A 21,956-nucleotide genomic window follows, 5' to 3' on the forward strand; every position below is an offset into this window, starting at 1 on the left:
AAAAAAAAAAAAAAAAAAAAAAAAAAGGAAAGAATTTTTTTTCTTTAAAAAAAGCAAAAAATAAAAATCGGCATAAAAAAAAAATAACAATGATAAAAAAGCCAAGGCGAGGAAGAAGAGGGCTGTACTCACTGACAGCAAGCAAGGCATATCAGCACAGTCCATGATTCTGGAGAGCCAGCGCGGACCCAGCGCGCCGAAAGCCTCCGGGGCAGCGGCTGCCGAGCACCTCCCGCGATCGCCGCCCGGGCGCAGTGCGGCGGCCGCCGCCGCCGGCCCCGGTTTTCTCCCGGCCCCGCAGTCACGTGGGGCCGCGCCCCCCCCCCCCCCGCCGCCCCCCCCCCCCCTTCCCGGCCCGGCTCGGCCCGGCCCGCCGCCCCCGGCCCGCCCCCGTCCGGCCCGGCCCCGCGGGGGACGGCCCGACCCGCCCCGCCGCCCGCGCCTGGTTCTCCCTCCCGGGAGGGGGGAGGCGGCGGAGAGCTGCGGTCGGGCGGGGTGGGGTCCGTGGGGTGAGCTCAGGTGGGCGGCACCGTGGTGTCCCTTAAGTCCCCCCTTCGGTTTGGCCCCTCTCAGGTGCGTCCCGCGGGACGCGTCCCCGAGGGGCTGCGTTAACCCTGCTGTCTGCCTTCGGTTCCCACCTGAAATCGGAGTTTTCTCTCCCTTCCCTCTGGAATAAAGCTCATTCTCTCCGGGCCGGGTTCCCTGACCTCACGGGGGACACGTGTCCACAGCACGGTACCAATAGGGACACCCAAAAGAATGCTTCCTCTCCTGAACGTGCCAAAGGTTTCAGTGACGGCCAGATTTGGGGCTGAGTTGAAAGCCCAGGGCTCAAAGCTGCTCCCCAGCAGGGTGTGGGGATGGGCTGGTTGGTCACTGGGAGCAATGGGGTGGTCTGGAGAGGGCACTCCTGGGGTGGGAGCCCTGATGAAGAGTGATGGGGTGCCACAAGCAGACAAGGTGCAGACTGAACAATCCCATGGTAAAGAAAGAGTTCCTCCAGAGTGTCAGATTCATCCCTTTGCCCTCCTGGGTTGGATAAACCACCACCCGTAGACAGAAAAGTTAATGAGATTACAGGACCAAAAGACACAGTCAGAGGGTCAGCCACAGGAACTCCTCATGGAATCACAGAACCATTCAGGTTGGAGAAGACCTCCAAGATCCCCAAGCCCAACCCCAGCCCACCCCACCATCCCACTGCCCACATCCCTCAGTGCCACATCTCCATGGTTCTCGAACACCTCTAGGGATGGTGACCCCACCACCGCTGGGCAGCTGTGCCAGCACCTCATTTCTCTTCCAAAGAAGACATGTTTCCTAGTATCCAAGCTGAACCTCCCCTGGTGCAACTGAAGGCTCAGCTCATAGACGAACTGTGTGCACAACCCTACATGTTCCCCCAAAGCACCAAACTGCCGTGCCCAAGCACACGGCAGGACTGGGGCAGCACTCATCACCTTCCTGACACTGCCCCATAGCTCACACAACCAGGCACGACTTCCTTTAATATTTCACTTTTTCTAGCTCAGGCCTGACCCACGCATTACAAAAGCCTGGGGATGTCACCGAAAGGGCGCACGCAGATAAAAGGCAGTGCTGACACTGTAATATCTCTGAGTTATTCCTATACCACTCCGAGTTTAAAAGAAACATCTGTTAGCAAGGTATTTGGGCTATGAATCCATCACAATTTGTGAAATATTGCCATCGCCATTTCTAATGTATCACGCTGTGTGTTATTCTTAACAAGGGAAAACAATTTTTGGAGTAGCTGCTGTGCAACTTTTTAAAGTTAAATAACATTTTCATTGAAAATATCCCCACCTAAAAACAAAGTTTGTGCAAGGGCCTGTATGGCACTGCTCTTAAAACAGACTTCTGGGTTCGGCAGAGCAACCCATGCCTCTGTGTGGGAGCAGCACTCAGGTGTCACTCCTTCCCTAAGGACCTCATTCAGATTTTGGTAGGATCAGAGGTGCTGGCAATGTTTATCGATGAGGAATTCAGTCCCACAGCATCCAGCGCCTCCACGACGAAGCTGTCCCATGTCCTTTGCCCAAGGAGGCTATGGGTGCATTCAGGGCCAGGCTGGATGTGGCTCTGGGCTGCTGGTTGGTGACCCTGCACACAGCAGGGGGTTGGAACTGGATGAGCACTGTGCTCCTTTGCAACCCAGGCCATTCTAGGATGCTATGATAAGAGGGATCCAAAAAGTGACTTATGTAATGCTGGTTAACCATGGCTCTGCACTAGGAGGTGGCCAGCTGGGGACAGCAAGCCCGTGGAGAGCACTGTGGTTTAGGCTCTTGTAGGAGGCAGTGGTGTATTTGAGTAGCTTATTGGTTACTAAGAAGTGTTAGTCATGGGGAAAGCTGTAGTATTTATTCCGTAAAATGTAAATACATAACCCAAACCACAGCGGAATAACCATGGATGGAAATAGTGTAGCATTTACTGAGGGAGCTGAAATGCGTTTCTACAGAAGCTGTATTTCCTTAGCCCCATAGAGAGTAATTCACCTTGAACGTAGCTTCTGCTCCAGCCCGTGGAGTTACACACAGGCTGAACTCGGTCCAGGCACGCTAAATAACTGAGTGTGTTATATATTCCAACCAAAAAAAGTGAATGCCAAAATGGAGCTAAAAATACAAATGTGGAAGGTTTGAAAAGCAAACACTGCTTAATTCAGCGGCAGATACAACATTGTATGTTTTAAAGATCCAGCAAATCAAAAATAGAGAACGTTATGTCTGTGCTCCATGTGAGACACACCTCACCACGCATCACATCTCGTGGTGGTGGGGAGAGCGGCTCAGGTTCTTCCCTGTGATCTGGCCCCAGCTGTACTGGGGCAATCCTACCTCTGTGAAAACCTCCCAGGATTGGAAGCAACACTGCTCATCTCTGAGCTAAGAACCACTTCGTCAGGTATTTTAGGTCGGGTCTTAGGAAGCATTTCTTCTAAAAGAGAGGTGCTGCCGTGGCACGGCTGTCCAGGAGTGGTGGGGTCACCGTCCTGAAGGTGTTCCAGAGCCATGGAGATGTGGCACTCCATCCACACGGTGGGGTGGGGATCTTAAAGGCCTTCTCCAACCTGAATGATTCTGTGGTTCGCTGGGAATGTCACCTTGCAAAGAATAGCCAGAGGACAAAGGTGAGTTGTGCATGTAGACCTCAGCTCATGTTTGCTGGTGGTGGTGAGAAGCCCAGGAACTGGCAGGTCCTGGATCCCTGGTGCCCAGCTCTGCTTGCAGTTATTGTTCTCATTTCAACCCTATGATCACAGAGCAGCCTAGAAGTATTCCTGATACAATCCCAGCTGCTAACATCTGCTCTGCTTCCAGGTTTCGCGTGCTCAGGCCTTACCAGCAGGCACCGTGCGTGACAGAATCACAGAACCATTCAGGTTGAAAAAGCCTCTGCGATCCCCAGCCCCACGCAGCCCACCGTGCCCACTGCCCACCTCCCTCAGTGCCACACCTGGGACACCTGCAGGGATGCTGACCCCACCACTCCATGGGCAGCCACTGCAGCACTGCTCTTTCAGAGAAGAAATGGTTCCTCATTTCCAGCATTCAGCACCTCTAGAAATTAGGCCAGTTCTGTTTACAAGACAAACTTCTCCACTCATGGCTGCACTTTGGGAGATGCCTCTGGACTTGGGCAGAGAGAGACCTCCCCAAACCAGTTCTTATATCCTGTTTTTTTTTATTCTTAGAGCAGCTGCACCTTTTGGGCTCCAGAGTTTGCAAACAACCTGCCTTGGGAAAAGAAAGAAAAAATCAACCCCCCCCCCCCAAAAAAAACCCACCCTTGTCTCACCAGATTTGTGCTAGAGCAGAAACAAGCCTAAAGCTGTAAATAAGTAAATAAAGTTATACATCAGAGAAGTTGTAATGACATGAATTACAGGAGGGGATGCCCATAAGTGTGCTGAGAATGACTCCCTCCTACCCCCTCCTTTCAACTGCCTAAGCTGGTCCATTAAAGCAAAGACACTGAACAAACAACTCCGAGGGATTACATTTTCCAAAGCAGCTCCTCGCTGAAGAGCCTGAATGCAGCCGATGGAAACAAGCACAGCTGCTGCAGTGGTGAAGGGAACAGCTTTTATTGCCACACTGAAATTTTTGTTATTGCTCTGAACGCTTCAGAGCTGGCCTGTCCCACCAGTGCTTCCTGCCTTTTCTTGAGAACAGAAAGCCAGACCTCTCGTGGAACGCAGGATCAGGCCCAGCTTGGAGCTCACTCCAGCTCTACTTTCCTCTATTCTTAAGTTTTAAGGCTGATTTTTATCGTTTTGCAAAGTCTACAAAAAGGACGACCATGCCATGCAGGGAGAACATTCAGACTGAGCAAACCTGGGAATTTCACCCCTTCCTTTTTGTGCACACGTTGTCCATCTGCTCCAGTTACAACGCAAGGCCCCTTCAGTTCAGTGCTGTCCCTTCTGAGATTCTTGGGCAGTGCATGGAAACTAGGAGGCCTGGGTCCTGGGGAAGTGCTCCAGCAATACAAGTCACAAAATAAAGCTAAAGCCATTCTAGTGGTTTGTTATGGAAAGTCTCCTGACCTGTGCTACAAACAACTCCAGCACAGGTTGCTTGGAGAGGCAGTGGATGCCCCATCCCTGCAGACACCCAAGGGCAGGCTGGATGGGGCACTGAGCACTGATGGAGCTGTGGGTGTCCCTGTGCACTGCAGAGGAGTTGAACATGACGACCTTTAAGGGCCCCTTCCAACCCCAACAATGTGAATCTGTGACTGAAGCCATGTGTTGTAAAATCGTTTGTACGCTGATTGATCACTGTTACAAGAGGAAAATCCATATTCTCATGCACGTTCTGGAAATAATCATTGCTTTTAGCCTACATTTGCTTCCCATTCAATCAAAGCCTCATCCTTGAGATGCAAGAGGGACCTCCAGAAGGTGAGGGATGTATTCGCAGGATCATACAATCATTAAGGCTGGAAAAGACTTCTAAGGTGATCTTTGAGGTCCAGCTGCCAACCCATCACCACCAAAGACCATCCAGTTCCAGCCCCCATACTACATGGAAGGGTTGCCATAAACTACACAGACACCAGATGAGGCTGCCCAGGGCCTCCCAACCTGGCCTTGATCACCTCCAGAGATGAGCATCCACAAAACCATCGTTTTCCTAAGGAACACTGTAAGGCCATAAGAGAAGAAGGCTGATTTCAGACTGGTTGAGCCACAAATACATTTTGAGAACACCACAGTGCTGGCATCTCCCTCAGCATCCACACCACTTCAGAGTCTCCAGCACTGATATTAATGATTAATTAATTATGGCTTTAATGATTTCAAATGCTAGCACAAGGCATAAATAAGCAGAGCAGGACAACTGCTGCAAAAATAATTCTAGGAGGACATGCTTGAATTTGCTAGATGAGTTTGCTCTAAACACGTTCTACTTGGCTTTCAGCAGCAGCAGAGGAGTTTAGCAGTGAGCATTATCCTAAGTGCCTGGAAATGTCAGCACACCTATGAATTTCAGACTCATGGCTGTGAACGTCCTCTCCTGAAATTAGAGAAGAGAAATCCTTGTAGGGATTCCCATCTGCCTGGAGGTGGAGAACACGGGCACGGCTTGTGGCTTCCATCTCCAGCCACAGGAGGCTGGTGGGGCTCATTTGCACCACCTGCCTGGTGACTAAGTGCTTACCATGAGCAGATCAAGGGTCATTCATAGAAAGTACTCATCAAATACGCTTTTGTAGCGAATGTGTATGAGAGCATCAGCTTCCCACAGACATGTGATGAGAAAAATCACTTCAGGAAGAAAGGCTGCCTCTCCATGGCCATCTAAATGAGGCTGCAGGTTATATTGGCTTTGTTAGTTCTGTCCTACTTCATCTCAATATCCCATGTACGTTTATAGTCATGCATGTGGTTATAAACACACACGAACACGTAAACACAAATCCATCACACTTGGCTAAATCATGCTCAGTGCAGTAAGGTCTTCACTCAAGCTTACTCTAGTGCAAAGCAATCCATGTTAGTGCAACACATTTGTCAGGTCAACGCAGTTCACTCCAAGTACCCTACAAGTTTAGTCCTTCTGAAACAGGCAGATGGGAAGGAAGGAACTACAAGTACTTCCAGTCCTTCCTGACAATAACTTTCTAGCAGGACCTACTTCACTGCAATGCAACAGGACCGTTTTATTACTGATGAAGTGAGCTAAGGAGTGAGGTGTTCTCTGGGTTTATTCTCAAGGTAGAAGTGTTCTTACTTACTGTTACCTGCTCTGTCTTCTTCGGTTCTGAGACAACACCTGTAAGCAGAATCAAAGCCCACCACATTCTCTCCCAAAAATCTATTACCCAAAGGCACCTGAGCAAGAGCAGAGCTTGTGTCAACGGCAGCAAGGCACGGTTTCATTTTTGGCTTTTTCCTCCCTAAGCAATTACCTGTTTCCCCCTTCACTGCTTCCATCACGCACAGACACTGAGTCAGCAGCCTAAAGCTGGGAAGTTCAAAGGCGAGAGGTTCTGGGCCACGCTGCAAGTGCTGGCGTGCCTGCAGGAAGGCAGGTCTGATGATGAAGGAGTTGATTTGGACTTCAGAAGCTCTAGCTTCAGCTTTGTGACTCTGTGACACCACAAACCTACTTTATCCAACTGGTTAATTATATGCTTAACCGTGAAGGGTGATTAAAAAAAAAATAGGAAAGGAGAAGATTAGAATTAAAGGCATGGCAGAGTCTCCATCTGGGAAGGAGAGCACTTTGAACCATCCTCAGAAATGAAGCAAAACCACACGTCAGTTCTGAACAAGACGTAGAGTCACTGCATGGCTCAGGTTGGAAGGGACCTTAAAGATCATCCAGTTCCATCCCTCCTGCTGTGGGCTGCTTGCCACCCGATAGATCAGTGCCACCCAGTGCCACAACCCAGCACACAGAAGGCTCTCACAGCATTTCAGTCCCCGTGAGAATACTGGGAGAGCTACATCATACAAGATTGCTGTATAAGATCTTGTTTACGGCCCATGAAACAACAGGTTTGCTGCTACCAGGGTATGCATTGCCCCACACATCACAGAGGGACATCCTCACCACTCAGCTCTTGGAGAACAACCAGGGCTGGCTCTCCTTTTGTCGCACTGGCTTGAGAAGAAGAGCAGAAGGGAAACATTGCTGGGAGACGGAAGCAAAATCTTCCCTGTAAGAAAGAAGCAAAAACGAACATGCCTGGAAAGGAAGAACTAAACACATTGTTGTCTGAGGTGGGTTTCCAGCATCTTTCAGAGATGGGCTTTAGCTTATGGGCTGGCAGCCTACGGACCGAAGCGAGGCCAACTCCTTGACCTGCGGACTTCAGTGCAAAGGCAGTCTGTGCTCTCTGATACCTAACCCAAATGATATGGGCAAACCATTGCTGTACGTGTGTACCGTGCCTGTCTGATCCCACAGGCAAACCAGGCTTCTTAATCAGGGCCATTTGCAGGGTCTACTTGTTTTATTTTAAAAATACAGCTCACAGAGAAAGAAAACCGAGGGTCTGTTCCAGGAAAAGAGAGAAGAAAGACATTTAGGAGAACTATCTAGAATTCAGTTTGAAGAAGGAAGAAAAACTGCAAACATCCCACATCTCTCTGTTATAAATGAAGGGACCCTGGGTGGGAGGTGCTGCACACCCACCTGGGCACAAGGGTTTGCAGCCAGATCCCTGAGGAGAAGCAGGAGAGAAAAGTGATATGGGAAATAAGTGAAAACCAAGAAGGCAAATTCAGGCTGGGCAGAGGGCCAAAGAAAGGCCAAGTGCAATTCTAGAAAATGGGAGCGAAGCCAAAGGCACCAAGGTGTCACAACAGGTTTGTGCTGCTCTGCAAAGACAACTGTGAGCGATGCAGCCGGCAGGTGCATGGCATCACAGACCTGGAAGGATGCAGGCTTCGAGCTCGGGTGTTGAACAGATGGCTTAAGATAAGAGTTTAAAGCAGCATTTTCCATTTGCGTTGTGCCCACTCTCAGTGTGACACTCATGCTTCACAGCAGCAGCCAGCTGGGCACACTGGTGTAGCACTTTGAGTCACAAAAAGCAGGACAAGGCAGCTGCAGCAACTTCCCTGAGGATCTCTTTGGTCTCACCCCACATTCCTGCTCGTCCCACCTCTGCCCTGCTGGTTGCTGCCTCTTCCCACCCTCTGTGCTCGTCCCTGAGGAGGCGCAGAGGCAAAGCAGGGCGGGGGGTTCTGCTGCTTCCACTTCAGACCAGGCTGAGCATGGCAAGGACACTTGGGGCCGAGTGGGTTTGGGACTTGAGGGACTCCAAGGAGGAAATTAAGTGGATTAAGACACATGGTTGGAGAGCGGAGGATAGAATGAAGAAGTGAAGAGAGTTTAGAGCCACTGAGTCTTGACTTGAGTCAGGGACAGCGGATCCAAATACGGATCCAAATCACAAAACAGCAGTGACTTCTTTTTTCAGAGGTTCCCCTGTTGGTAAGCCACCAAGAGCCCAAAATGAGACAACCCCAGAGGAGGAACCATGAAACAGAAGGCATGACTGGATCACCTTCATCACAGCTTTTGGTAGGGAAGCATGCTTGAAGCGGATGTCTGAAGGTATTTACGGTGTTGAGAATGGCTGCAGCCTGCAGGCAACAGAAGGGTCACCAGAAAACTGGAGACCTATCTGGTCTGTGCTTGCAGGAGACAGCTCTGCTCTTTCAGAGGTAGCTCTCAATGCACTCAACATTCTTCAGGATGCAGAGAATTTATCTCACTGAGCAGCATCCACACAGGCTCATTCTGCCCTGCTGGGCAAAAACTCCTTTCTCCCCAAACAGCAAAACTCCAAGTCCAGCCTGCAAACAAAACAAAACAAAAGAAAACAAAACAAAACAACCGACCACAGGCAGCGGACGAAACTACAAAAGCATTTTTTAAAACAAAATAAATAGCTAAAAGCTGAGCTCTGGGCTCGGTGCTGCATTCCCACAGTCCTGGCTCTACCAGCTACAGAGATCCCAGAGCTCTTGGCCTTCACGGGGCGAGCAGCTCCGAGTCTCCCCTGGCAGAGGGCACACATGGTGATGTGGCTCGCGTTACTGAGCAGGATCGGATGATAGGTGCAGATCCACGATGCTCAGCAGCAGGCACAGCTGGTCAGCAGCCCACAGGTCAGTCCTTTCCCTCTGTCTGAACGTCCATCCCCACCTTCCTTGTTCCTGAAGTAACAAGAGGCCCTTCCTTCTTCCTTCTCTTGTTGCTGCCAGGCATCGTGCAGCTCTGCATGGACATGATTACGGCACAGGGCATCAGTGCAGTATGTTTCAGCTCACACACACTTGTTACAGCCAGAACTGTTGTAAAATGGTTGTTTTGACTGCACCGTAAGAAATGAGCAGTAAATCCAGAGAAAAGCCCTGCCCCACAGCCTTGGGAAATGCACTGTCATCCTTTGCTCCCTTTGTAGGTCGGGAGATTTTTCTCCATGTAATTTTATGCTGCTCAGACACCTGATGACCCGAGTGGTCCCAGGAAAGGGGAATTGGCTTCCTCTTTAAAAAGCCTGCTGTTTATTTGCAATTTAGCTTACCTGACTTGTTTAAAGCGTTATCAGAGTACGCCCATCTACTTTCTTTTATTCGTTTTCACCTGATATCCAAGATTTGCTTGAATTGAGAATGCCTAAAGCCTCAGGCGTGTTTCTGGGTGTTCTCAAGTCTTAAATGCCACTGCTTAAAGAGTTAAAGATCTAGATGGCTGCACTAAGAGGATGATAAACTAATCACTCAGTCACTGCTGGTGAGCCTGGTGTCATTTACTGAAACAAGGAATGCATTTAAAAATGTAAAAGAAACTCCATGCGGCGCAAAAGCCAAAGATGGTTGTTAGATTGTCAAGGTTTACTTTGGAGAAAGTCCTCAGTTTAATTACTTGCATTTAAACAACAGAAATATTTTTCCACACATTGAAGAACCAAACGTTTTCCTTTCAACTCAATGTGATTTTTTTTAATATGACTCAGGGCAGCAGATTACATTCAGGGGACTACAGAAATATAAGAAAAGGGCTGGGGAGAAAAAAATAAATCTTATAGGGGCAAGTAAGAGATGTGTCCTATCATAATCATAGGAAAAGCAGATACAGAAATTATAGTACTGCGACTTCACACTTCCCCGTTGATTTGTATCTTCTTGTTCTGTGAAACGGTGTGATAGAAAAGCACAGCTCTCAGCACTCAACAGAAACAGTTTTCTCTTTATGTAAAAGCCAGGCTCTGTTTTGGTGTTAGAAGAAGGAAATGCTTCAAATCATTTTCCTTGCAGACTCTGAACTGTGAAGGAAATGAAAGGGTCCAACGCTTTGTTTTTGCATTTTAGGATTTGGAAGACTGGAGTTTTTTTAATCTGGCCCTATTCCTATCAAATAAGACTAAAACATCAAAGGAATTTTGTAGGGCTCACCCAGTCAGCTAAGCTGCCAATAATATCACTTTTGTATCTTTGGTTCTTATAGCAGAACATGACAATTCCAGCGTGCCTTGGGGCCTGTGCTTTTCCACCACACCAAATCACAGAGCTACAGTCAGTGGATTCCACCACAAGTTCATCATTGATGAGGAATTAAGGCCTGGAGTGATAGAGAATATTCCTCCAAATCAAAACAGAGGTGTGCCCACAGCTCCTCTCTGCAGATCAGTGTCAGTTTGCCCTAGCAAACTGGCAGTCATAGGAATATGGGTTTTGCACATCCTTACAGTTTAGCAGCTCTTCAGAGACTCTGGATAGGTTCTCTGATGTGGCTCTAGCAGACCAGTTGGTGTCAGTTTGACCTAGGAAACACAAGTAATAACAGAAGATGAAGCAATATCCGCTTAGCAAGTGCTAACTGCTTACCAGCTCTCCAGGGACTAGGTGGGCACTGCTTGCTGGCTTGAGTGAAGCTCGTCCCACAGCTCTGGTACTGCAACCCAAATTTCTTCCTCTTGGGAGGCAGAACACACACAGGACCACCACGACATGCCTGACAAGCTGCCCGGGATCCCTTCCCTGCTGGGTGATGGCCGATGGCTCAGGTGGCTCTGCTGGTATAGGCACAGTGTCTGTAGAAGTAAAGAGAGCTTCAACCAGAGCCACGGGATCAAAATTCGGGTGCAACTCCAGCTGATCAAATGGAGAAATCTACAGCAACCTCATGTCCTGAAATGAACATTGAAAATACATCAAATTGCTCTTGAAAGGTGGCTATTTCCCTGCATGCCTAAAAAGGGAAGCTAAATGAGTAACTCAGGTGCTGCTGTCTACACTTAAAGATCTAAAGGCAAAAAAGATGAATGCTATTCAAAGGAACCTGCTGTTCCTGTTGTATAAACTTTTCCCTCTACAAAGAGACTGCGTTCACCCTAGGAACTGTCTCACTTGCCTCACTGCACTCCATGAAAGGAAGAGAGCAAACACTTTAAGATCAGTGGGATCCAGTAATGGTTCCACTGGTAAGGAATGGGAAACTTGAAATATACTCGCAGTTCAACACAGCATAATCACTGTGCAAACTATTTCTCCCCCATCTTTGTATGCATGTATTTAAAGAGTTGAAAAACTGCTGCTCTAGTGCTTCTCAGCAGCTAATAAAAACCCTTGTTAATAACATCTGGGTACAAGATAAGGAAACCTTGCAAAGAAACACGAGGCATTCAACAAGTTTCTGCAGTGGGTTCATCACCAGTCCTCTGAGGACTTTGCTCTGATGTCCACTGAGGTGTTGGGGTGTTTTTCCATTGACTTCACTGGGCCCTGAACCAAGACCAAAGCCTCCCCGCTGCGTTTTGGACATTTATTTGTGTTTGATCTGTAATAAGATCTTTCATTTCTCTTATTCCTGTAAAAACAAATAAAGCCACAGAACAGGAAAGCAACTAAACACACGCTTATCTTTGAGCATATCCCTAAACCCGTTCACTTCAAGCCCTTAAGTCCTATGGACCCCTGAGAGAGAAAAGTACACACTTAAAATTAAACATGTGCTCAGGGTGTTTGCTAATTAATGATGGCCCTGTGTCTTACAGGGCCCTAAGCACATATTAAAGCATTTGAGGTTTTAGGGTCAGTATGGGAGAAATTCCATGGAAACCACCTCAGAAGTACAGCTCTCGGTGTTGTATCTAACACTGAGCCTGTCTTTATGAAAGGTGAATCTGATCTAGCAGTGATTCTGTTGCAGTACCATTTGCTACCAGCTGCAGGAAGTGGAGTTTCTTAGTTGTACAAACAAGAATATCTAAAACAAGAGCCTTTTCTTGGCTATTGCTACAAAACAGCTCCATCATGATGACCAAACTCATCACAGCAAAACTCCTTTTTGCAATGTATGTGTTCACTGGCATCTCATGAGCAACTGTGTCTCGCTGCAGACAAAATATGGTCTCTGGCCTCCTCTACTTTGCTTAGAGGAAGCACTCATGATCCTCTGAAGGGTGGCTGTTGGAAGATAAGGGAGCCTTCACCACCAGACCAGACAAAAAAAGAAAGATCATTCCCAGTCATCTGCAAGGAGCAAAAAGCATTTTTTTCTTTGCCACACCTTGTTTATTTTGGACCTTTGCTAAAGAATTTTGGAACTCTCAACCCACAGATAGGGCCTCAAATTTAACAGCTCTGACAGGTCAAATCAATGTTGTCTCTGATGAGAGAACATTTGGGAAGACTCCTTGCAGAAAAGGCCTTTCCATACAGTTCTGCCTGTGAACTTCCAGTTTCTACTGAGCACTTCACATTCATGGACACCACATGCCAGCTGACATCCCACCTCGTGCCTTCATAGCATCTCCCGTGCAAGGACCAAGACTTGTCCTTCTCCATTTCTTTTTCTTTTAACATATCCTCCTAAACTTCTTTCTCAAAGTCCACCATTGCACTCCACTTTAAGATGCTTTTGGCCCTCCAGCTCTCTCTATACATTCTATGCTGCCCCACGCTCATAGGTTCATTGTTCTGCAGGCTGAACAATGAGGCTATGCTTTCATGTCCACTACCAAGGAATCTTGATGAGATGTTAGCACCCACAACTCAAATTAGCCAGAGCACCAAGTCTGATGCTCCTGCTGGCTTGGCTATTTATACAGGCCAAGGAAAGAAAGACAGATGACATCTAAACCCAGCATAAAGCCTTCAGAATAAATAAATAAATAAATAAATATTTGAGTGCTTCACATCATATGGCTGCATTGTCTTTGATCTTAATCTGGATTTACCACAGCTTCACACTTACCTTTGAGTAAAAGGCTGAGTCAATGCATTGCCCAATGAATTCACCAAGAACAAAAGGATGCTGCAGGCTTTGCTTGCCTGGAAGCATTAGTCCTCCACAAGCCAGGATCTAGAAAAAGACACAAAATAGCTTCAGCCCAGCCCACGCTACTTTGGAGGACAAAGAGGAGCATAAGCACAGGAAACTTTTTATGGATCCTTTCACAGCCCCCAGTCTTCACATTAACAGCAATAGTCTCTGTAGCTCCTTAATTCTTCAGAGCCAAAGACTCAGCCCATGGGACGCCACAATAAGAGGAAACTTTCTGAAGAAGCAAGAGTGATCATCCAGTTTTAAACTGCCCTGGGGGACAGCCTACACAACTTTTGGAGAGCAAACGTTGATATCACTGCAGGCAAGCGGATTTTAGAAAGTCTGTGTGATGGACATACAATACTACTCAACATTCCCTCACTCTGCTATCCTTCCCAATGCTTTTCCACAGGCTGCTTTCCACATAGTGTGTGGAAATGATGTGTTGTCTTCCCTCTGATGGCAGATATGTGGATTTTCCCAAGGAAACTTAGGGAAAGAAAATGTGTTCGATATATTTCCAAATCCCAAAGAAGAATGGATGGCTGTACTCTGAACAGACCTCCGAAAATTCACTTCTTTCACCACCAGATTCCTGTTCCCAATGCTAACGCTAACCTCTCTGTTTCCCTTCCTTTCTACACAAGATTGATTCACAGAACTTGATTTAAAGGATGTTTATTTCCATAACAAAAATGATCAGGGGTCTAAAAAACATGACCTATGAGGAAAGATTGAAAGAATTGGGTTTGTTTAGTCTAGAGAAGAAAAGACTGAGGGGGAGACATGATAACAGCCTTCAACTATGTAAAAGGTTGTTGCAGATAGGAAGGTAATAAATTGTTCTCCGTGTCCACTGGGTATAACACAAGAAATAATGGGTTTAAATTGCAGCAAGGAGGAATTAGGTCAAGCATTAGACAAGTTTCCTAAGAGGAAGGACAGGTGAGCACTGGAGTAAATTAGTCAGGGAGCTGCAGACCCTGTCACTGCTGAGACAAAGGTTTGCCAGGAATGGTTCAGACCTTGGGGCAGGGGGGATGGATGATCTCCCAAGGTCTCCTGCTAGGATGTATTTGCACCAGTCAACGTCATCACAATTACCCACAGCACAGGAAGAAAAAATCCTTCTTGAGCACTCCCAAAGATTCTTACTCTTGGTTTTATCTGTAGCAGCAATGTATTTGAAGGCATCCACAGTTATTTCTATCTAGACAATTAATTAAAGAATCATTTTTACATACCTACCCCCTGCATGTTTTCCTCTCGTAGTTCGTGCTGTAAGATGACATTTCTGCATCTACGAGGAGGCTTTTCTCCAGATAAGAGATGCAGGACTCCCACACAGGCAGTCCCGTCTGGAAGTGATGCCTGTCAGCATCAGCTGTGCCTGACCAAGGCCCTTTCAGATCCCTGGGCTCATACATCACACCCATGCACTGCTTACAACAAGAGTTCTACAGGAAACCCATGGAAATACAACACTCACAGAGCGTGCGCTGAAGCCAACCTTGTCAGACAGGGTTCCTCTCCTCCCAGCATGGGGGACTCAGCCCCACAGCATGTGCCAGTCCAACCAGTTCACCCCCAGTGCAAAGGACAATGGAATGGCTTTTAAAAAACATATCACAACTTCCTGCCATTGCAGGCAGCCCTTTGCTATAAAAGCCATTTGGCTTCTCAACAACACAAGCGATATTCAATAAAAACAACGGGACGTTTCTCCACATGCTTGATGGTTCCAGACAATCATCCTGGTAGATACACAGCCAGAGGAACAAAAACCCCATTTATCTAACCAGTGAAGAAAACACAAATATAACCATTCCGTGGTGAAACTAATCTGCTCCATATATCCTCCAGTAAGCCATGATTTCAGTTTTCTTGCCCAGATTGCAATTTCTTTTCAAGTGACATTAAAACTACCTTACCCACGGTTGGTTTCTTACTTGAGGAGAACCACAACAACTGTCCCATTCACCAGGAAACGCCATTTTGATGCGTTCCAGCCTAAATGTTTACTTTTTTAAAGGCTGGTGACAGATTTCCATCAACGAGAAGGAAAAATATCAGCAGAATTCAAGGATATCTGGGTAAATCTTGTTTCAATGCTCTGATTTCTCATCTGAAATAACGTTAACATAACTGCACTGCTTTCGCTGAAAAGTCATGTGTGCACACACACATGCAATGCACCAAAAGTAAGAGAAACATTTTTTCTGGCCAAGGAAACATATAGTATGGTACCAGGATATAGATACAAATATATTTAAGAGAACTTCTTGTATCGTTATTTCATGCTGTTCAGCAGATGCAGACTTTAATGGCACACAACATCTCACCACAAGTGTTCCTCCTTCAGGTTTCCAGTTCAGGTTCCTACAAAGAAGCACCGATTCCTACAGGTCCTGGTCTGATAACAGGGTTTGTCTCCCTCTGCTGGTGCTGTTTTAGCTTTTGGTGTCTTGAGTGGCTGGAAAATATTAATAATATTTTCTAAAATACCTGAGAAATCCAGGAGACACTCCTCGCTCAGTTCTCTAATCAGAGAGATCAAGTGCTGGCTGAAGAGCCAGGTGTGGTTAAATAAAGTAACACTGATACCTTGATGCTGATCAGGAACTGATATTTCCTTCCTTGCACTTGCTGAAGATTCTTTGTTTCTGAATCAGAGCTACCAGGGAGGCCAATGGGGCTGCACCCTGGGGCATTACTTCTTCATGTCCCCTAACAACCAAACAGCCACACCACAGCGTGCCTGGACGTGGGTCTGTTTAAACCAGAGCTCCACTGAATAAGGGCCTTAATTCGGGTCCATCTTCACATTTTCCCACTCTGTAAGAAAGAGCAGAACTCTCACTGATGTGTGAATGGATAATGCTCTGCCCATGGAACCTGCAGTCCCAGCCAGCGGCATAAATAACTACACAAAGACCAGGGAGGCAATGCTTACCAGTTTAGGACAGAGTATTCGTGGAACAGCAGAATCATGATGGCTGGAAAAGACCACTGAGCTCATGTAGTCCAACCATCAAATTCCTGGTCCTGAAGCAGGACAGCTATGGTAGGTGAACCTACTGGATGCAGAGGAACCAGCTCTCGAGGCTGTGCAGCTATGCCTTCAAGCCTAAGACTTGCTCCTTTGACTTTGAACTGGCAGTATTGTCAGGAAGAGTGGCATTAAACAGGACTATTCCCTGCAGTGACGAAGTGTGACAATTGCAGAGATGGATACCTGCTGTTGTGCCATCTGAAGCTACGGAAGGCAAACCTCACGCCATATTCCTGAGACATTAACTGCACCCTTTAAACCTACATGCTCAGATTACCACAGAACTCTTTTCTTCTTGGTGGATTTGGCTGGGGAAGACACTAACCCAGAGTGTCTCACACCACAGCACGAGCATTTACAGCAATCTGGCAGCACATCTAGAAGACAGGGGAAGCTGATACACAATACTGTGTATACAACACCAGGTAGGATTCATCTTACCTAACTCTATCCATCTGAAAGACAAGCATCAGCTCTACGCTCGTCATATTAGCTCCCCAAAGAGTCAGCAGTGACATCCACTTCCAGAGGGCAACTTATTCCACGGCTTTGCTGAGATAAACCCAACCCCATGAAAGCATTATCACCTCCATTTTTCACTTCAAATAAAAGAAGACTATCAGTTCTGTTCTCATCATTCACCTGACGGACAAGTGAGGCTCTGTAGAAGGCAATGGAAACACCCTGAATGACTTCAGCTGAAAAATGAGTCATGTGCTGAGGTCAGAACAACGACCTGGGTAGATCCCACATAATCTTTGCATTCATTTGAATATATTTGCTTAAGATATTTTAGGGAAAAAATGAGTCAGATGGATCAAATCTATCACTTTCAGTGTGAGAACTGAATCCTCCTTGGAACAGCTCCAGCTAAATCTCCTGCCTGTGAGATGAAATACTGGAGTTGCAGGGTAAGGAAAGTGATCATCAGGACATACATTTCCTGAGCATGGGAAATAGGTCTGTAGGCACAGTACTGATGCTTAAAGAACTCCCCATCGTGCGTTTCACTCCTGGTTCTAAAAAAGACGACCGCTTCAGCAGTGTCAGATCCCAACACAGGCTGCTGCATTTACTTCTGCATTTAAACGCACACACGCACATAAAAACACCATTACATCAAGAATATGCCATCACATCAAGATTCATTTAGCCGAATCCCCCATAATTAGGTCATAACGTACGATTCAGCAGTTGTTAAGTCTGTCATAAGGAAATCTACAAAGGGAATGAAATATTTAAAGCAGCAATAACATACGTATCCTGCTTCGCTATTTAGGCATGGTTACACGCATAAAAACAAAGGAGCAGCTCTTAATCACAAGGACAATTTATTTCGCTGACCTTCCTATGGGGACGCATGCCAAAGCTGCTGGGGGTTGGTTGTTGGGCCGCTGGGTGGGTTTTGCAGCAGAAAGTGCTCTGGCCCATTGTTGGAGGCTCTGGAGAAAGCAGAGCATCGTGCAGCGCTCATTTACAGCCAGCACAGCTGGCAGGGCGGCAGCACGGGACACAAACTATGGTTAAAAATAGGGCTGGCTTGACGAAATCTCATTCTGGTGCCTTCTGAAGGTGAGGGGCTTCGAACACAGACATCTCATTCTGCGCCACCTCTGAGTCCATTTTCATCTTTGTGCTTTTCCCCTTGGATCCTGAGCTCCGCTTCGGTTTTGAACTTACATCGGAAGGCAGGAGGTTAAACCAAACTGCTAACTGTGTCTCTTCAAAACTGACATTTAATACAGGGTATAAATCACTGTGGGAGCCTGTTATTCCTTCAGGAATGCAATTACATAGGGTCAAATAAAACATGAAAGAACCCAACAAGTTTTAAAATGTAGTATGTTCTCAGAAGCAGGCAAGAAGGAATGCAAAGCAGTCCAAATATGCTAACATCCACATGTTGTTCTGTATGAGGGGGATTAGAAGGAAAGGTTTCTGTTCTTTAATGATTATGTTGTTAAGCATAGGTATGTCTGCAGGTTCAGGGCCCTCACTGAACACCAGTGCATTCAGGGAGCTTTGGGCAGATTACTGTATTTATTTAAAGCAGGTGTCTTTCGCCTATCACTACCTCAGTTGCCACTGCTTAAGACGCCATTGAGCGTACAAATGGGATATGCAGGATGGACACTCATCTTTACCCACGAGGCTCTGGGCCCAGAATGGAGGTATTCCCCATTCATGTGGGCTCTAGCAGCCATGTTGTTGGGAGAGAAACACAGAACGGCCCGGGTTGGAAGGACCTCAAGGATCACGAAGCTCCAACCCCCCTGTGCCATGCAGGGCCACCAACCTCCACATTTCACAGCAGCCCAGGCTGCCCAGGGCCCCATCCAACCTGGCCTTCAACACCTCCAGGGATGGACGGGGCATCACAGCCTCTCTGGGCAGCTGTTCCAGCACCTCACCACTCTCACAGCACAGAACTTGAGGGACCACAGTACTGCCAAAGGACATCTCTGGTCCATCTTAGGTCACCCCAACCCCTCTCAGTCCCGATGCTTTGCCATGGAACAATGCTAGAGAGTAACAGGCCAACACATAAATAAAACATCACGCAGCCCGTTAAAATCTGAACAAAAGACAGATTAAGCAGGTTCAGCACCTCCTATAAAATCACTCCCTGTCACCATTCACGTTTCACTCACGTTTCTCCGAGGTCAGAAAAAAACCAACACCCTTCTGCTTTTGTGTTTCAGCTGCGTGTTTAAATAGCCCAGAAGGAAATGTCGTGTGGCCAGAGATTCGAGCAAATTTTAAGGTCAACTTCTGCCACCCTCAATTGTGCAAAGCAGTATTTTACACTTTGAATGGTAAAAGCAAGCAAACTTTGAAGTTTCTTCACTGCAAATCTGGGACTTATTGAAGGCAACAATTTTACCTGAAAGTCATTTTGGGGTGTTGGTTTTTTTTCTTTTTTTCCTGCCAAATGGGATTTTTTAATTCCAGAGGAAAGGCTTTATGGATAAATAAAATTTTGGACATCTTACTATGGGAACTGTTGGCAGTGCTCCTTTTTCTCATTTAAGAAAGGTGAGTCCTCCTCTGGAAGGAGTGATTTTTAAAACGTAGAAGCACAGAACCTGTAGAGTTGGAAGGGAGCTTCAGAGGTCATCTAATCCAACTCCCCTTTCATGGATGTATGAGAAAGCCTATTTCCCTTCTGAAAGGACTCCCACTTTTTAACTAGCTAACTTGTTTTCAGGTTTCACATTTCCACTTTTGAAAGTAACATTTTCAAGTTTTAGCTCTAAGAAAGTAACAAAACAAAACAAAACAATCAAATAAAACCCCAACAACATAGAAATCAATGCATTTAGGAACTCACTCCTCTCGTTTCTTCTGCGATCAAGCAAAAAAAAAAAAAAAAGTGCTAAAAAAGTTCTTAAAAAATGGAATAAATAGGGAAAAACAACCCAGATGTTTTTAAGACTATTTTTCTCCAGCAGATTTCCTAATGGAAAATGACAGGTGTGGAGTTTGTCCTACACAGGACCCATAGCTCCAGCTACCAGATTCACCAGTGCTACCTTCACTGAGACTGCCTGAACTAAACCTTACATTGCTCTCATTTGTTTTACAGCAACCCACTGCATTACAGTTACATGGGTCGCTGGTCCTGCCAACACTTACATATATTCTGAGAACAAAGCCAGTGAATAACATTTAGCATAACAAAAGCTTTGCTCAAAGTACAGATAGCACTACATTCTGTTACAAAGATGATTAAATACTTCCTATTGTAAGAGTGTGGCTTCAGTTGCTGAAGGTGCTGCCCTACTCCAGCCACAGGAGTGAAATACCTCCTGCTAATCGTGTGCCTCAGGGCTGCTTTGTGTGTGGGAAAGAGTTTTATTGTTTTCTTTTTAATATCAGCCAGAATGACTCACCTGTTTCAGAGAAGGAGGACTGGGGGCCAAGCGTTGCTCCAACAGTCTCTGAGCCCTGCCGTTTTAAAAGTTCTGTGTCTTACTTCTTTGCAACAAGGGCGTAAAAAATACCAGCAAAGAAGGCTGCAGCTGAAGAACAAACCTTCCCCTCGTTTTGCAAAAGCATCCCCAAGAATCATAGAATCATAGAATCGTAGAATCACCAAGGTTGGAAAAGACCTAAAAGATCACCCAGTCCAACCGTTCACCTATTCCCAATAGCTCCTACTAAACCATGTCCCTCAACACAACATCCAGCCTTTCCTTGAACACCCCCAGGGTCGGTGATTTCACCACCTCCCTGGGCATCCATTCCAGAAGAAGAAAATAAGAAAATAATAAGAGAAGAAGAATAATAGAATAAGAGAAGAAGAAAATAGCAGGTAGCCTGTATGTACATATATACAGGCTCACCTTCATGTCAGAAGGGTTGCCCTGGATTCAGCTCCTCTCTTTGCCAATGTGGACGCAGCGGAGAGTTCCACCTGGCTGCAGAAAACCCCGTTGTATTTGTAGTCAGGAAAGAAGTGAAAAACTGTGTGCATATAAAGGTAAAGATCCATTGTAGCTGCGTTTGGTACGGCACAGACTGTGTGCAGTTCAAGGAGAAATACAGAAACTGACCGCAACAAACTGAAATGTTGAATGTGGTTGAGCTGGGAGGAAGTAACGTCAATCCAGCTGTGAACAGTGCAAGAAGGAACACATGGAATTGCAAATCAGATACTAGGATCGATTGTACTGAAACTGATGCGTTAGAGAAAAAAGGATGCAGTGCCTTTATTTAAGGAGAAAATTGTAGAATCATAGAATACCCCAAGTTGGAAGGGACTCCTGAGTTCAGCATGACTGGACTTGATCACACACAGGGTGACATCACCAGTGTCAATATTATGCAAAACTTCAGATGAAATACTGGGTGAAGGATAAAGAAAGCTGTGGGATAATGTGACATCAGGGACAAACTTTGGATCTGGGATTGGCAATGACAAGCATTTGTGCCAGGCTACTCTACCCAGATATCATTTCATATCACTGATATTGGCACACAGAACTACTAGTTAAACTGGAGAAGATAAGACAAGTGTTGTAAGGGGGATGATAAATTGGCTAAAATGGAGATGATAGCAAGTTGTACTGACAGAAGAACTGATCTGAAGGGAGGTTACTGGAGGAATTCTCAACATCAGCCATGGAATGACTGCATTTAACACTGCCTCTGCCAGCACTGCTGCAAAATGTAGGAGCATTTCTAACCATATTTGCTGAGGTGCAGAGTTAAAAGACACCATCAACACCAGGAAAAGGGGAACAGCCTACTACTCAGGATTCAGACAGAAATAGGTTCATCAGATGTCATTATCGCTGTGTAGGGCACTAGTGACTGCTTCCTCCTGAAGTCTTCCCTGCCCATTCATATTTGAGATCAATGCAACGAGTGGAAAACTGGTGAAAAGGTGCAGAGGGAACAGAAGAAACAACTGGGCAAAGGCCAGCTCAGCAGGCTGCCTTGGGGAGTCAGGAGGATCTACGACTTGGAGGGGTCACCTCGAGGATCAATACGGTGACAGCAGAAGGGGGGAGGGAACGAAAGCTCAGCGCTGGCACTATGGCTGGGAGGAAGGAGGGAATAAGGATTTCTGTGGA

The 21,956-nt window shown here is 46.5% G+C and overlaps 2 protein-coding genes across 5 annotated transcripts in view; both read right to left on the minus strand.

The window, feature by feature from the left end:
• BMP4 (bone morphogenetic protein 4) overlaps positions 1 to 242 on the minus strand; it is a 2,920-nt gene extending 2,678 nt beyond the window's left edge. Inside the window, exon 1 of the mRNA XM_042813993.1 lies at positions 133 to 242. The gene's annotated coding sequence lies outside the window, so the exon portion shown is untranslated. The remainder of the gene's footprint in view (positions 1 to 132) is intronic.
• Positions 243 to 4,678: 4,436 nt separating this feature from the next.
• LOC122158030 overlaps positions 4,679 to 21,956 on the minus strand; it is a 105,148-nt gene continuing 87,870 nt past the window's right edge. For 2 of the 4 annotated variants that reach the window (XR_006168111.1, XR_006168112.1), the window contains 3 exons: positions 13,254 to 13,361; positions 8,554 to 11,088; positions 4,679 to 7,197 (listed from right to left, as the gene is read on the minus strand). Coding sequence is in view for 1 of the 4 variants with exons in the window: in XM_042814341.1 (XP_042670275.1) it covers positions 10,897 to 11,088; positions 13,254 to 13,361 (300 nt within the window). In the remaining 3 variants the exon portion in view is untranslated. Of the gene's footprint in view, positions 7,198 to 7,948; positions 11,089 to 13,253; positions 13,362 to 15,667; positions 15,799 to 15,929; positions 16,093 to 21,956 lie in introns of those variants that run through there. The other 2 variants (XR_006168113.1, XM_042814341.1) reach the window with 2 other exon arrangements.

Source organism: Centrocercus urophasianus, unplaced genomic scaffold (assembly GCF_019232065.1).
Source record: "Centrocercus urophasianus isolate 14NV4802_14NV808 unplaced genomic scaffold, USGS_Curo_1.0 seq_14, whole genome shotgun sequence".
Taxonomy (NCBI): domain Eukaryota; kingdom Metazoa; phylum Chordata; class Aves; order Galliformes; family Phasianidae; genus Centrocercus; species Centrocercus urophasianus.